General features: G+C 37.5%; 1 protein-coding gene across 1 annotated transcript in view; it reads left to right on the forward strand.

Moving 5' to 3' along the window:
- Nucleotides 1-15,167, forward strand: part of Dnah9 (dynein axonemal heavy chain 9) — a 335,102-nt gene that overhangs the window by 92,591 nt on the left and 227,344 nt on the right. The window contains exons 25-26 of the mRNA XM_074046853.1: nucleotides 1,348-1,587; nucleotides 2,185-2,345. Of these exons, the coding sequence (XP_073902954.1) occupies nucleotides 1,348-1,587; nucleotides 2,185-2,345 (401 nt within the window). The remainder of the gene's footprint in view (nucleotides 1-1,347; nucleotides 1,588-2,184; nucleotides 2,346-15,167) is intronic.

Below are 15,167 nucleotides of genomic sequence, written 5' to 3' on the forward strand. Positions count from 1 at the left end.
GACAGAAGGAAAACCATGGAACAGTAACCGTGGAAATAAAAAGAGAGCTGTTGAAAGAAAGATAAAAAGTAATGTGAGAGATTCTGCTGAGAAAAAGAAAAGAGAAATAAGTCCACGTGGCACAGGAGAAGAGACATTTTCACAATACAGTTGACATATCCCATCAAGCCATCCCAACAAGGGGATGCAAGAGGAACTTCTTTAACAAAATCCAATAGGAAACAAACTCAAAGGTAAAAACAGTCAACCTAAGGGATGGTACTGTTTACTTCAGCACTTTTATTTCACAAAAGGAATCATTCCTGTAAGGATTCCTCATAACAGAATTCCCATATCATAATTCTGAGACAAAGCTAAAAGTGGTAGTACATGTCTGCAACCCCAGCACTCAGGAGGCTGAGGTTGAAAGATCATGGGTTCAAGGCCAGCTTGGGCTGCATAATGACAACTTGTCTAAAAAAAAAGAATTTTGAGACAAGAAATAAGTTGCCTCCTGCTATTGCAATAAATACCATCTAGAACAGTGTTTCCCCAACAAAATGCCAATATAGATGAGCCTTGTGTCTCAGTTCTCCATCACAAGCCCTCAAACTTAGGCATTTTCTTTTTTCTTTTTATTTATATTAATTTATTCACATGTGCATACATTCTTTGGGTCATTGCTCCCCCCTACCTCCCACCCCCTCTCCAAATTAGGCATTTTCTATATAAAATTTCTCAGCTAATAGAATAAATACTGATTTGAATCCCGTTTCCATTTATTTTTAATCTCTGAAAAAAATATACTGAGTACACTAAATTTTGGTGTTATTCATCTTGGCCTTCAAAAGTAGCCATTTTAAATTTATGGGTTTTGAAAAATTAAAGATGTCATGAAAGTATTATAGACAAGCAGATTTGGGCCACAGATGATCAGCAGTGACCCACTAAGTTAGAATACTTAGAATACAAGAGGATCCAGAGGAATACAACAAAGACTGAGTGTTACTGAGATGCTCTTTCAACTTGCTATCCTCCCAAGCATGGGAAAGGTGCTGTCTCTGAGAAAAAAAACTGAACAATCTGTGTAACCATTTCTAGAAGACACTGACATTGACCAGAGTCAGACTTTGGTTCTTCTCAACCAAATGATACATCTTTCAGGAGCAGAAAATGCTGTCCAGTTGTGTTCTAATTACTTCATATCTCCAAAGATTTGGAGATTATGGTTCATATAGTCAGTGATAGTGGAAGAGGGAGGAAAGGGGCCTGTCATCCACACGATTACATCCTGACCCTTTGCTGTGTCATGAGTGGTCATTGGAAACAGCCTGGTAACAGTTTCACTAACAACTCTTGGTGCCACAGGTGGCCCTGACCTGCACTCAGATCTGGTGGACAACAGAGGTAGGCATTGCGTTTGCCAGGCTGGAGGAAGGCTATGAGAATGCCATGAAGGACTACTACAAGAAGCAAGTAGCTCAGCTCAAAATCCTCATCACCATGCTGATAGGTCAGCTCTCCAAGGGGGACCGGCAGAAGATCATGACCATATGCACCATCGATGTGCATGCCCGAGACGTGGTGGCCAAGATGATTGCTCAAAAGGTAGGTTCCATATACCTAGAGATGCTCCCTTTTGTGAGCAGGGAGTAGTTCATGTACAGCCAAAGCAGGGGCCCAGATTCTACACACTCACTTTGGGGGAAATTATGTAGATGGTTTCTGAATTATGATGGCTTAATTTATGTTTTGACTTTATGATAGTAGACAACCAATATGTATTCAGTAGGAACGGTACTTTCATTACAGTATTCAATGAATAACATGAGATATTCAACACTTTATTATAAGATAGGCTTTGTTTAAGTAATTTTGCCCCACTGCGGGATAATATAAGTGCTCTGAGCAGTTTAAGGTGAGGCTAAGTGATGGTATTCAGGAGGTTAAGTGTATTAAATATACTTTCAACTTATGATATTTTCAACTGACAGTGGGTTTATTGGACCATAACTCCTTTGTAGGTCAAGGACCATCTGTAGTTGGACCAGCTTCTGCTTTCTATACTGTGATCCAAGCATCCTATACTCTTGCATGACAGATAACACCCAAGCCACTCAGAGACTTATGTGACCTTCAGCTTGGGGAGGGGCACATGCTACCTGTTGAACACTGTGATTCACTGCTTTGCCACACTCTCTTTAGGTGGACAATGCACAAGCTTTCCTCTGGCTATCCCAGCTACGCCATCGTTGGGATGATGAAGCCAAACACTGCTTTGCCAACATATGTGATGCCCAGTTTCTATACTCCTATGAGTACTTGGGAAATACATCTCGCTTAGTGATCACACCTTTGACTGACAGGTGAGTGCTGTTGTCAGCTACTGACAGTCCTACTGCTGTTTGGTTCCAGCTATCCTGTGGCCATTGAGTGTCAAAATTACTGTCATTTGGTATTTGTTCATATAGCTCGATGGGGAGAACCTGACTCAACACAGCAGATGTAAAATAACACTGAAAGGATACAGAGTAGAGTTGGGCTCAGAGCAATGCCAGAACAAATGAATGAGTCATGAATTTCTGAGGAATTACTGGGCAGTTATACACACCTGGATTCTAACACCAGCTCTAACACATGCCAGCTGCTTCACTGTGAAAATTTTGACTTAATATTTTTTTTCCTCATTTGTAAAATGAAGGTAATAACTCATACATTATATGATTTTTGTAAGGATAACACAGGAATTCTTATGAAGACTTTAGTGTATAAGTGCTCAGTAATTGATTGCTATTATTTTCTTATCATCCAGTCGATCAATCAACTGTTACATTTATTTAGTACATCTCACTCTGAGGATACAAAGTACTAAGCAACATAGTCCCAAACATTAAGGAGGTTACAATTTTGGGGGTCAACATATTCTCTGTCATTCATATTAATGCATGCATGAGTTCATGTCAGATCCTGAAGTGGTCACTAGGAATTCTAAGATGACTAAGATATTTCTTGCCCTTAAACTCCAATTCTGGTGAGGGAAATAAAAATATATAGATAAAAAATTTAAATAGCACAAAAAAGAGAAGTACAAGCCATAGTATAAAATAGTGTTCAAAGCCATATGTGTAAATATCAAAACACCTGACACAAGAGTGAGCCCTGTTAGCACGGAGGGCCTATCTGCAGTGGGAAGAAAACAGAAAAAGTTTCAGGGAACAGAAGGCATCTGACTGGGACCCTGAAGGATGCATTGGATTCCAATGAGAGGTTGTAAGGTTGTTTCCAGGGTGCCCATGAAATTGTACAGAAATCCATTTACATATTTTTTTATTTAAAGGATCAACAGCATGTGCTAATTGTTAAGATAGATCCCCAAAAGTTAAAGGGCAACTAATAAACATTTCTGGAAAATGAAGTACTATGGGAAAAGTCTGGAAATCAGAGAACTCAAGGTGTGTTATTGGAAGAGAAATGTAGACTCTTGACTTTAGGGGAGGCAGTCAGCAATCAAAGACTCAGACAATAGCAATAATCTATCAAAAATTTTTCATAGGGGAACAAAACAATGAAGACTGTATTTTATGAAGATTTATCTACATGCAGATTAGGGCAAGGGAGAGGCAGGGTAACAATGTAATAAGAAATAATATTTTTAATTCTGCTGAAATTTTTGTAAACTCAGCTAGGAGTTTGTACCTGTCCTCATAATAGCATTGAACACTAACTCTTTTTTTCTCTAGAAAGAGGGGTGCGCCTGAATATCAAAATGAGGACCTTGTAAATAATGAAGACATTGTCATAAATTGTAAAGGTCAAAATGGTCTGTGTCTCTTAATTTTCTCTATTTTAAGTGATATCACATGTCTTGTAGTCAAGTTCTCAAATACATTTCAAAATATCTGATAAATATTTCCAAATTCCTTAAATTGTAATCACTGTTCAAGGAATAAATAGAACATGGGAAATCCAAAGTCCCAACATCCTCTGTAGATAAAGACCTTCTGGTTCACATTCCTCCATGTTTTTTGTGTAATTCATTTTCCTACCCAGTTTGAAGTCTCATCCACCCAGAGTCCCAAGTTATTTCCCTTTTTTCTTGCATCTCTTTTCTTTTTTTGCTTTTATTTTATTCATATGTGCATACAATGTTTGGGTCATTTCTCCTCCCTTCCCCCTGCCCCCTCCCTTACCTCCCCACTTCCTCCCTCTCCCCTCCCCCCACCCCCTCACTAGCAGGCAGAAACTATTTTGCCCTTATCTCTAATTTTGTTGAAGAGAGAGTATAAGCAGTAATAGGAAGGACAAAGGGTTTTTGCTAGTTGAGATAAGGATAGCTATACAGGGAGTTGACTTACATTGCTTTCCTGTGCATGTGTGTTACCTTCTAAATTATTTCTTCTCAAACTAACCTTTTCTCTAGTTCCTGGTTCCCTTCTCCTAATGGCCTCTGTCTTAAAGTATCTGTTTTAGTTTCTCTTCATTGAGGGCAACAAATGCTATCTAGTTTTTTGGGTGTCTTACCTCCCTTGTGTGCTCTCACTTTATCATGTGATCAAAGTCCAATCCCCTTGTTGTGTTTGCCCTTGATCTAATGTCTACATATGAGGGAGAACATGATTTTTGGTCTTTTAGGCCAGGCTAACCTCACTCAGAATGATGTTCTCCAGTTCCATCCATTTACTTGCGAATGATAACATTTCGTTCTTCTTCATGGCTGCATAAAATTCCATTGTGTGTAAATACCACATTTTCTTAATCCATTTGTCAGTAGTGGGGCATCTTGGCTGTTTCCATAACTTGGCTATTGTGAATAGTGCTGCAATAAACAAGGGTGTGCAAGTGCCTCTGGAGTAACCTGTGTCACATTCTTTTGGGTATATCCCCAAGAGTGGTATTGCTGGATCATATGGTAGATCAATGTTTAGATCTTTAAGAAGCCTCCAGATATTTTTCCAGAGTGGTTGTACTAGTTCCTTTTGTCCCACATCCTCATCAACACCTGTTGTTACTGGTGTTGCTACTGATGGCTATTCTAACAGGGGTGAGGTGGAATCTTAGTGTGGTTTTAATTTGCATTTCCTTTATTGCTAGAGATGGTGAGCATTTTTTCGTGTGTTTTTTGGCCATTTGAATTTCTTCTTTTGAGTAAGTTCTGTTTAGTTCCTTGCCCATATCTTTATTGGTTCATTAATTTAGGGAGAATTTAGTTTTTTAAGTTCCCTATATATTCTGGTTATCAGTCCTTTGTCTGATGTATAGCTGGCAAATATTTTCTCCCACTCTGTGGGTGTTCTCTTCAGTTTAGAGACCATTTCTTTTGATGAACAGAAACTTTTTAGTTTTATGAGGTCCCATTTATCTAAGCTATCTCTTAGTTGCTGAGCTGCTGGGGTTCCATTGAGAAAGTTCTTGCCTATAACTATTAATTCCAGAGTATTTCCAACTCTTTCCTGTACCAACTTTAGAGTTTGGGGTCTGATATTAAGATCCTTGATCAATTTTGAGTTAATCTTGGTATAGGGTGATATACATGGATCTAGTTTCAGTTTTTTGCAGACTACTAAACAGTTTTCCCAGCAGTTTTTGTTGAAGAGGCTGCTATTTCTCCATCGTATATTTTTAGCTCCTTTGTCAAAGACAAGTTGGTTATAGTTGTGTGGCTTCATATCTGGGTCCTCTGTTCTGTTCCACTGGTCTTCATGTCTGTTTTTGTGCCAGTACCATGCTGTTTTTATTGTTATTGCTTTGTAATATAGTTTGAAGTCGGGTATTGTGATACCTCCAGCGTTGTGCTTTTTACTGAGTATTGACTTGGCTATTCGTGGCACCTTCTGTTTCCATATAAATTTAACAGAAGATTTTTCAATCTCTTTGATGAATGTCATAGGGATTTTGATGGGAATTGCATTAAACATGTAGATTACTTTTGGGAGTACAGACATTTTTACTATGTTGATTTTACCAATCCATGAACATGGGAGATCTCTCCACTTTCTATAGTCTTCTCAATCTCTTTCTTCAGAAGTTTATAGTTTTCCTTGTAGAGGTCTTTCACATCTTTTGTTAGGTTTACACCTAAGTATTTGGGTTTTTTTGAGGCTATTGTAAATGGAATTGTTTTCATATATTCTTTCACAGTTTGTTCATTATTAGTGTATAGAAATATGAATGATTTTTCTGTGTTGATTTTATATCCTGCTACCTTGCTATAGCTGTTGATGGTGCCTAGGAGCTTTTGAGTAGAGTTTTTTGGGTCTTTAAGGTATAGGATCATATCATCTGCAAATAGGGATATTTTGACAGTTTCTTTACCTTTTCGTAGTCTTTTTATTCCTTCTTCTTGCCTAATTGCTCTGGCTAGGAATTCCAGTACTATGTTGAATAGGAGTGAAGATAGTGGGCATCCTTGTCTGGTTCCTGATTTTAGAGGGAATGGTTTCAGTTTTTCTCCGTTAAGTATAATGCTGGCTGTAGGTTTGTCATATATAGCTTTTATAATGTTGAGGTACTTTCCTTCTATTCCTAGTTTCCTTAGAGCTTTTATCATGAAATGGTGTTGGATCTTATCAAAGGCTTTTTCTGCATCTATTGAGATGATCAAGTGGTTTTTGTCTTTGCTTCTCTTAATGTGGTTTATTACATTTATTGATTTTCGTATGTTGAACCACCCCTGCATCCCTGGGATGAAGCCTACTTGGTCATGGTGAATAATCTTTTTGATGTGTTGCTGAATTCGGTTTGCCATTATTTTGTTGAGGATTTTTGCATCAATGTTCATTAAGGAGATTGGCCTATAGTTCTCCTTTTTGGAGGTGTCTTTGCCTGGTTTTGGGATAAATGTAATACTGGGTTCATAAAATGTGTTAGGCAGTTTTCCTTCTCTTTCTATTTCATGGAACAGTTTAAGGAGAGTTGGTGTCAGTTCTTCTTTAAAGGTCTGATAGAATTCAGCAGAGAATTCATCAGGTCCTGGACTTTTCTTTTTTGGGAGACTCTTGATTGCTGCTTCAATTTCATTTTGTGTTATAGATCTATTCAGGTGATTAATGTCCTCTTGGTTCAGTTTTGGATGATCATAAGTATCTAGAAATCTGTCCATTTCTTCAAGATTTTCAAATTTATTTAAATATAGGTTCTCGATGTAGTCTCTGATGATGTCCTGGACTTCCATGGTATTTGTTGTTATCTCTCCTTTTGCATTCCTGATTCTACTAATTTAGGTTTTTTCTCTCCTCATTTTAGTCAGGTTTGCCAGGGGGTCCATCAATCTTGTTTATTTTTACAAAGAATCAACTTTTTGTTTCATTTATTCTTTGTATGGTTTTTTTGGTTTCTATTTTGTTGATACAGCTCATATTTTTATTATTTCTCTCCTTCTATTTGTTTTGGGATTTGCTTATCCTTGTTTTTCTAGGAGTTTGAGATGTATCATTAGGTCACTGATTTGGGATCTTTCAGTCTTTTTAATGTATGCTCTCATGGCTATAAACTTTCCTCTCAGGACTGCCTTTGCTGTGTCCCATAGGTTCCAGTAGGTTGTGTTTTTATTTTCATTGATTTCCAGGAACCTTTTAATTTCCTCTTTTATTTCATCAATGACCCATTGTTCATTAAGCAATGAGTTATTTAGTTTCCAGCTGTTTGCATGTTTTTTGTCTTTACTTTTGTTGTTGAATTCTAGTTTTACTGCATTGTGATCAATAGTATGCACGGTATAATTTCTATTTTCTTATATTTGCTGAGGCTTGCTTTGTGCCCTAGGATATGATCTATTTTGGAGAAGGTTCCATGGGCTGCTGAGAAGAATGTATACTGTGTAGAAGTTAGATGAAATGTTCTGTAAACATCAAGTAGGTCCATTTGATCTATTGTGTATTTTAGATCTAGGATTTCTTTATTGATTTTTTGTTTGGATGACCTATCTATTGATGATAATGGGGTGTTAAAGTCTCCCACAACCACTGTGTTGGAGTTAATTTATGCTTTTAGGTCTTTCATGGTATGTTTGATGAAATTGGGTGCATTGACATTGGGTGCATATAGGTTGATAATTATTATTTCCTTTTGGTCTATTTCCCCTTTTATTAGTGTGGAATGTCCTTCTTTATCTCATTTGATCAATGTAGGTTTGAGGTCTACTTTGTCAGAGATAAGTATTGCTACTCCTGCCTGTTTTCGGGGGCCATTGGCTTGGTAAATCTTCTTCCAGCCTTTCATCTTAAGCCTATGCTTATTTCTGTCGGTGAGATGGGTCTCCTGTAAGCAACAAATTGTTGGATCTTCTGTCTTCTGTTTGTTCTATTCTGGTGGATTGGCCTTCCATTTTGTTTTGCAGTTCTGTTTCATTCTTTTTTCTGAGGTTTTCCATATCCTGGGTTGTTTCCTCTTTAATGTTGTCTGTTTTTGCCCTGAGTTCATTTACCTCTTTATTAATCATGTTCTCTGTTACACTTCAGTGTTTATACAGTGCTTCTATGGTTTCCTTTATTTCTTCTTTTGCTTTTTCAAATTCTCTATTTTTGTTGTCTTGGAATTTCTTGAGTGTCTCCTGTACATTTTGGTTGACCATATCCAGTTTCATCTCTATAAAATTGTCATTGATTACTTGCAGGATTTCATCTTTCAGATTATTCGTGTGGGCTTCATTGGGTTTTTTGGCATAGTTTATGTTCGATTTGTTGGAGTCTGGATCTGGGTTTCTGATTTCTTCATTTCCCTCTGGTTCCTGTACTAATTTATTATTGGGGGAAAATGATTTCCCTCTTTTTTCTGTCTTCCCATCATTGCCCTTGCTATTGTTACTGTTCCTGTACTGTGTGTTATTCAGTATTGTCTAGCTTGTAATAATAACAATGGTGATATCTAGAATGGAAGGGTGAGAGGAGAGGGAAAGCAAAGAAGGTATAGAAAAAGGGAAAAAACAAAACAAACAAACAAACAAACAAAAAACCCCAAACAAACAATAAAAACAGAGTCAAAGAAATAAACAGGGAGAGATAGTGTACTAATCAACAGTAAGCTAAACAGGCATTAGAGAGACAGAGAGAGAATAATGAAAAAAAAAAAGACAAAAAACCACAAGTTCAAATGCAATAAAGTTTCAGTCTTAATAATTTTGGTGTTAGTCCTTCAGCCTCCAGTCCTGAAGACTTCTCAGTGCCTGTGAAGTAGTTTTGTCATTTTCTCATCAAAGGGGAAAAACAAAAAAACAAAAAACAAAAACAAAAAAAAAATCCCTAATTCAAATGCAATACAGTTTCAGTTAGTCCTTCAGCATCTGTTGTTGTTGTTTCATCAAAGGAAGAGAAAAAAAAGGGGGGAGTCTGGAGACAGCTTTGTGAATGTCTGTCTGAGGCTGCAGCTCACCTGCCTCCTTCTGTCAGCCATCTGCTGCTTCAGGCTTTGTTTCTTTAGAGTTCTCCTGGACGCACGTCCCTTTTGTTTTCTTCAGTATACAGCTCTACCCACCTTTTGCAATTGTCGTCTTTTTTTTTATATAGTTCACGTGGGGAGTGGCCCTCCCCACTCTCTGGTGGAGGTTTCCACATGACAGCCACTGTTACAAGCCTTTCCCTTCTCCAAGCACACCGGGGGGGGAGGTGGCGCCACTCCTGCCTTCTCCAGCCCACTCGTTTATTTACAGTTCGCATGAGGGATTGCCCCTCCCCCACTCTCTGGGGCTCGGGGTACCAGAGAGTGCCCCGAGGCTATGAGTCTTTTTTTTTATTCAGCTGCTTGTGTATTATTCAGTTTCTTTTTTTCTCTTTTTTTTTTCCCCTGGGTGGGGGTCAGTCTGTCCAGGGGCTATGCTGATCTGGCCCAGGGTTGTCTGTGGGAGTACTGCATGCTGCTTAGATCACCTGGTTGTCTGCATCTTCCCATGCAGTCTGGGAGCTGGTGTCTGGTGGCGGCACGGAAGCCCTCCTAGTTTCTCTGTTTAACGTGAAGTGGAGATGCTATGTGTGGGCTGGGGGTGTGGAGGAGTCTGAGTTTTGCCTCTACTTGGTGGTTTTTCCTGCAAGGTGTATCTCCAGTGTCTCTCCAAGATTTTACTTTAGGAAGCACACTTTCTGCTTCCTCCCTCTAGTCACCATCTTGGAATCTCCTCTTCTGCTGCTACTTGTATTTCTTTGGATAGCAAAGACGATGGAATCATGGCACTGTGGTGAGAATGTCCTGTCTTGGATGCAGGAAGTCTCTCATGATGACTAATGAAAGTTTTAGGATATCTAATGGCAGAGACCCATGGCTTCTCTGTTGTTAATGAATCACATTCTAGAATGTGCCTCTCATTACTTCACAAACTATGCAGCTTCAAACTAGTAACACACCATCATTTCCCTCTTCTGATGCATCCAGGTGACCTCCCTATTGTCCTGCAGTCAGAAGATTTCACAAAGCTTCCTGGAGCTGTGTAGCCTTTGTATCGCCTTTCTTTGTAAGACCCTGTTGAGGTCACATCTCTCTCTCCCCCTTGGCTCCCCACTGCACTTATACAAAATCTGTAGTTCTTATAAGAAACTGGTAATTCCTGTCAACTCTCCCATTCACTACAAATTAGAGTCTTCTGCCTGGAATGCCCTGTTCTAGGCTCTGTGTTCCACTGCTCATCCCATCCTTCTAGAACCAGTTCTAAGAGGCCATCCATGACCATCCTTTCTAAAAGACAACCTCTCCCACCTCACATGCACACACACAGCAGACAACCCTGCTTATCTTCTTCAGAACATTTGCCACCATCTGGAATGACCTTACTTGCTTAATTGCTTGCTGTCTGTCTGTATTCATCCCTCTCTGTAATCAGTGACATTTGTCTACCTTGTATGCAAAATTCCCAACACCCAATAAGTGTTGAATTAGTATTAGTCAGCTGAATGAATGATGGTTGAAAATTGAAGACCCCAACCATCAGAACAGACAGAATCAAGGAGAATTGACTTAGGGGAGGGGGGCCTATCCAGGACTCTGTGTCTTGATGTTCTTGCACATCAGTCTGCAGCTGGGATGGTAATAGCAGCAGAAACTCTTGGGGTCTGGAGTCTTAAGGGTTTTAGGTACACCCAATTAGTTCTGGGATTCCAGAAGTAATGAAGGAAATGAAAGAGAAGTTTTCTCACCTCAAGCTACCTCTAGATGGAACTCTCTTAAATGTCTTTGTCATTGCAACAATTCTCAACAAGACATCAATCATTAGCAGGGAGATCTGGTATAGCAATTCTTTCTGCAGTGAGTTTCTCTGTCTGCCTTGGAATATGAACTAATGGAATGGGCATTATATCACTTGAACCAGAATAATGAAGCCATTATATATTTGAGCAATTTGATTAATGTCTGTCTTCCTCTGTAGACTGTATGTTCCTTGATAATATTGACTTTGATTTGGTCTCTGTTGTGCTCTTAGGACCTAGCTCTGTGTCCAGCATTTAACAGGCATTCAGGATATACTCCAGAGTGAATGCAGTGGAATGACTTCTGAGAATCTGGTTATGTAGCTAGCCTCTCCACGCTATTCAGAGTGGAGAGTATTCAGTATTTCCTTCCTTTTTTGCTGACCTATCAGACATTATCATTCCAAGTAATAAAAAGTACAAAACTCTTTTATTTCCCTGGATCTTTGCACCTGCCCAGAAATTAAAGAAGATAATTACTTCTTTTTGGACTTAGAGGTCTCTAGTATACTCAAACTGAATGCCTTATAGAGGAAAAGGGTAAACTTTGACAATGAATTATTTCTAAAACAGGGATTTATCACCTCTTCTGTGAAATAATGCAAGTAACAAGTTGAAAGGAAGATTTGCTGCAAATAATGGCAAATATTATATAGACCTTGACCTTGTTTTGCACATTAGATGTCTTTCTGACAAAGTAGTATAGTTGAATATTTATATGGTAAATTCCATTTTCTCATTCACTTCTGTTATTATCTTAAGTGTTTTGCCCAGAAAAAAAGAAAATTGGCCTCCATATAGAAAATCACATTTTAAAGAGTATTCAACCTTTAACTGGTGCATAGCACAAATACATTTAATTCTCTCCTGCCAGAAGAATTAATCAAATGGACAATTGATCTGTACAACCTTTGCACATTCATTAAAAGCACACCCATAATACCATACATCCAACTTATTATGCCTATTTCTTTGGAATTTCCCACTGCCTGGATGGGACTTGAATGTATAAGTAGGTACAATGGCTCAGCCATTGTCCCAGGACTTTGGCACAACACTAAACTCAAGAACCAAGTACAAATGTTTTTTCAGGCTGAACAAAAGCAATTCTCATAAGTTGCCTTTAGATGATCTCTCCCCCTTCTCCCCTTCCCTCACCTTCACACACAAATGCCACTTTCTGCCTTTTGCTGTGTTAAGTACTGTTTAATCAACTGCTTATCAATCTGGAGTACCTCTTAATTTCTCAGAATAACTGCAACTAGGAAAGATATAATTGATGCAAGAGTCTTTGAAGGTGATTTACTGGACAAGGACACCAGTAGCAAAAGTCACACAATTTCTTATGCAATTTTTCTCTGATGTTTTTATTGAAGAAAATTTAATAATCTGTTAAAAAAAATAAGAAAAGTCACCCAGTGACAACCCTTGTTAATAGTTAGCCCTCTTCCTTTTGCATATTGGTTTTGAAAACTGAAATTGGGATCATACACTGTATATAAAATATCAGAGATTGCCAACATTAGATTGTGTGTATACTATACATTTTATTTAAGATACTTTGATTGCTGAATTACAGATGACTTACAAGAATCCCATAATTTATGTAACATAACAATATTTTGGAGTATTTCAGTTATACCTAACTTTTTACTACTAAAAAGCAGAATGTACTCATCTGCTCATCACTTTTCACCATATTTCTTATTATTTCCCCACGATAGATTCTGAGGAACAACTTTTTTCTTAAAAACAATGTTGTTCCCACTTTCACTAGTAGTTCATGGAAGTGTTCACTACATAATACCTTAAGTAGTTTTATGTATCACTGTTAAAGTTTTCATTACTTTTGTTACTCACAGTTGTATCTCATTGGATTTGGATATGCTAATTACTCACAAGCATCAGAATTATGTGTTTGTTAGCTATTAGATTTTTCCATTGCTATCATTGCTCATTTTCCTCTGGTTCTTTTAGAATTACTTTCATGCTTACTAAGTCCCTGTTCATTTCAGTAAAAATTTAATATTCACCTGTATGTTATTTTAGCTTATTTTATTTTGCTTTTTGCATTTGACCACTGAGTGAAGTGAGTCAAAAATATTTTTGTCAAAACATTTACAAGTGATGGGAGCTCAACTCAAACCAACTTAAACAGAAAAGAGGAGTTATCTCACATACTAGCCAGGAATTGGGCCTAAAGAGGGAGATATCAGAGCTTAAACTTCTACAGACATCCCTCATGCTTTCTGTCCATTCATCAATTGGTGAACACTTGGATTTTATCTGGTTGGGGCCATTATAAACAATACTGCTATGAATATTTTTGTGCAAGTCTTTGTATAGATACGTTTTTGTTTCTCTTGGATGGGAAATTGTTGGGTACTGTATACTTTCATGTTTAATTTTTTGAGAAAATGCCAAACTGTTTTCCAAAGTGGCTACACCATTTTACGTTTGTACAAGTAAAATGTGTAGATTCTCATATCTCTACATCCTTGACAGCATTTGTTATTATCTGTCTTATCATAACCATTCTGGTGGATGTGAAGTAGTATCCTGTTTGGGGTTTTTCTTTTTTATTATCATATTATTGTGTATGGGGGTACATTGTGACATTTACAAAAGTTCTTACAATATGGCATAGTCAAATTCACCCCCTCCATCATTCTCTTTTAATCTTCCTCCCCCCATCCCTGGAATAGTTTCAACAGTTCTCATTTTTCCATTTACATACTTGAGTATCTAATATTTCCACAATATTCATCCTCTTACACCCTTTTCTTATATCCTTCCCCCCTCACTGGTACCAACCACCTAAATAGGACCTGTTTTCCCTCCCTGTTCTCCATTTTTTTTAAAAAGACATTTGTTTAAGCTAGCTATACTGGGTGTTTTTTTGTGATATTTCCATGTATATGATTTTATTTTGAGTTTTAATAGTGACTAATGATGGTGAGCAACTTTTCATGTGCCTATTAGCTATTCACATATCTTGTTTGTTGTACTGTCCACCCATATCTGTTGTCTATTTATTGTTTGATGGTCTGTTTCTCTTTGTATGATAAGCTGTTGAGAATTCTTCATATACTCTACATATGCTGTACATTTGCATGAGATTTCAAATATTGTATTCTAATCTGTGGTTTATCTTTTTGTTTTCCTAATAGCTTCCTTTGAAGTGCAAAAGTCTTGAGGATTGATCAGTTGATCAGTTTTTATTTTATGGGCCATGCTTTTGGTGTTTTACCTAAGAAATATTTGCCTAACTTCATATATCTTGAACTTTCTTTCACTTTTATATGTGAAAATTTTAATTTTTGTATAATTTCTTCCATTTACTGTCCTGCATTACATATTCTAAGAATTTATTCTTGATTCTCTTGGAATTTTTTCTAGGTCACTTCTAGAATTTCTAGTCATACTTGAGACATACAAATAGTACAAAACATAGTCATACTTCTCAAGTTTAGTTACCAGGCATGCTGTTATTTTTCTAGCCAGATCATATGTGGGATATTTGGAACATTTCCCTTAGTTCTCTCCTGTCACATTTTGAGAAGAATACTCACCAGCTAGTATAAGTAGGGAGAAAGATAAACACTGGATTATGAAGGACCTTATAATAATGATATATGGAATAGATACTAGAATTAGGGGCATTTGTAAGGACAAAGAGTTTTTAAATTCAAATATTAAAATGCTAGAAAAGGAATGGATTTTTTTTTTAGGTTGATGCTGAGAACATTTTTCTTTTAATGCTGCTTCTCATGTTGAGCTTGGGAAAAAAAATCTCTGAGTTTTTTCATGTGAACTACCACTTAACCGTGTTTCCCCATTCTCTAGGTTTGCAACTGCTTAGAAGATTTTCATTTGTCCTCTTAAATTTGACTTCATTGAATCTAGCCCATCATTTCATTTCTTTCCTTTCTGTTTATTATTATTTTTTGACAGCTTGAACTCAGGGTCTTGCACTTCTAGGTAAATACTCTACCACTTGAACCACAACCCCAGCCCTTT

Source organism: Castor canadensis, chromosome 11, assembly GCF_047511655.1.
Source record: "Castor canadensis chromosome 11, mCasCan1.hap1v2, whole genome shotgun sequence".
Lineage (NCBI taxonomy): Eukaryota > Metazoa > Chordata > Mammalia > Rodentia > Castoridae > Castor > Castor canadensis.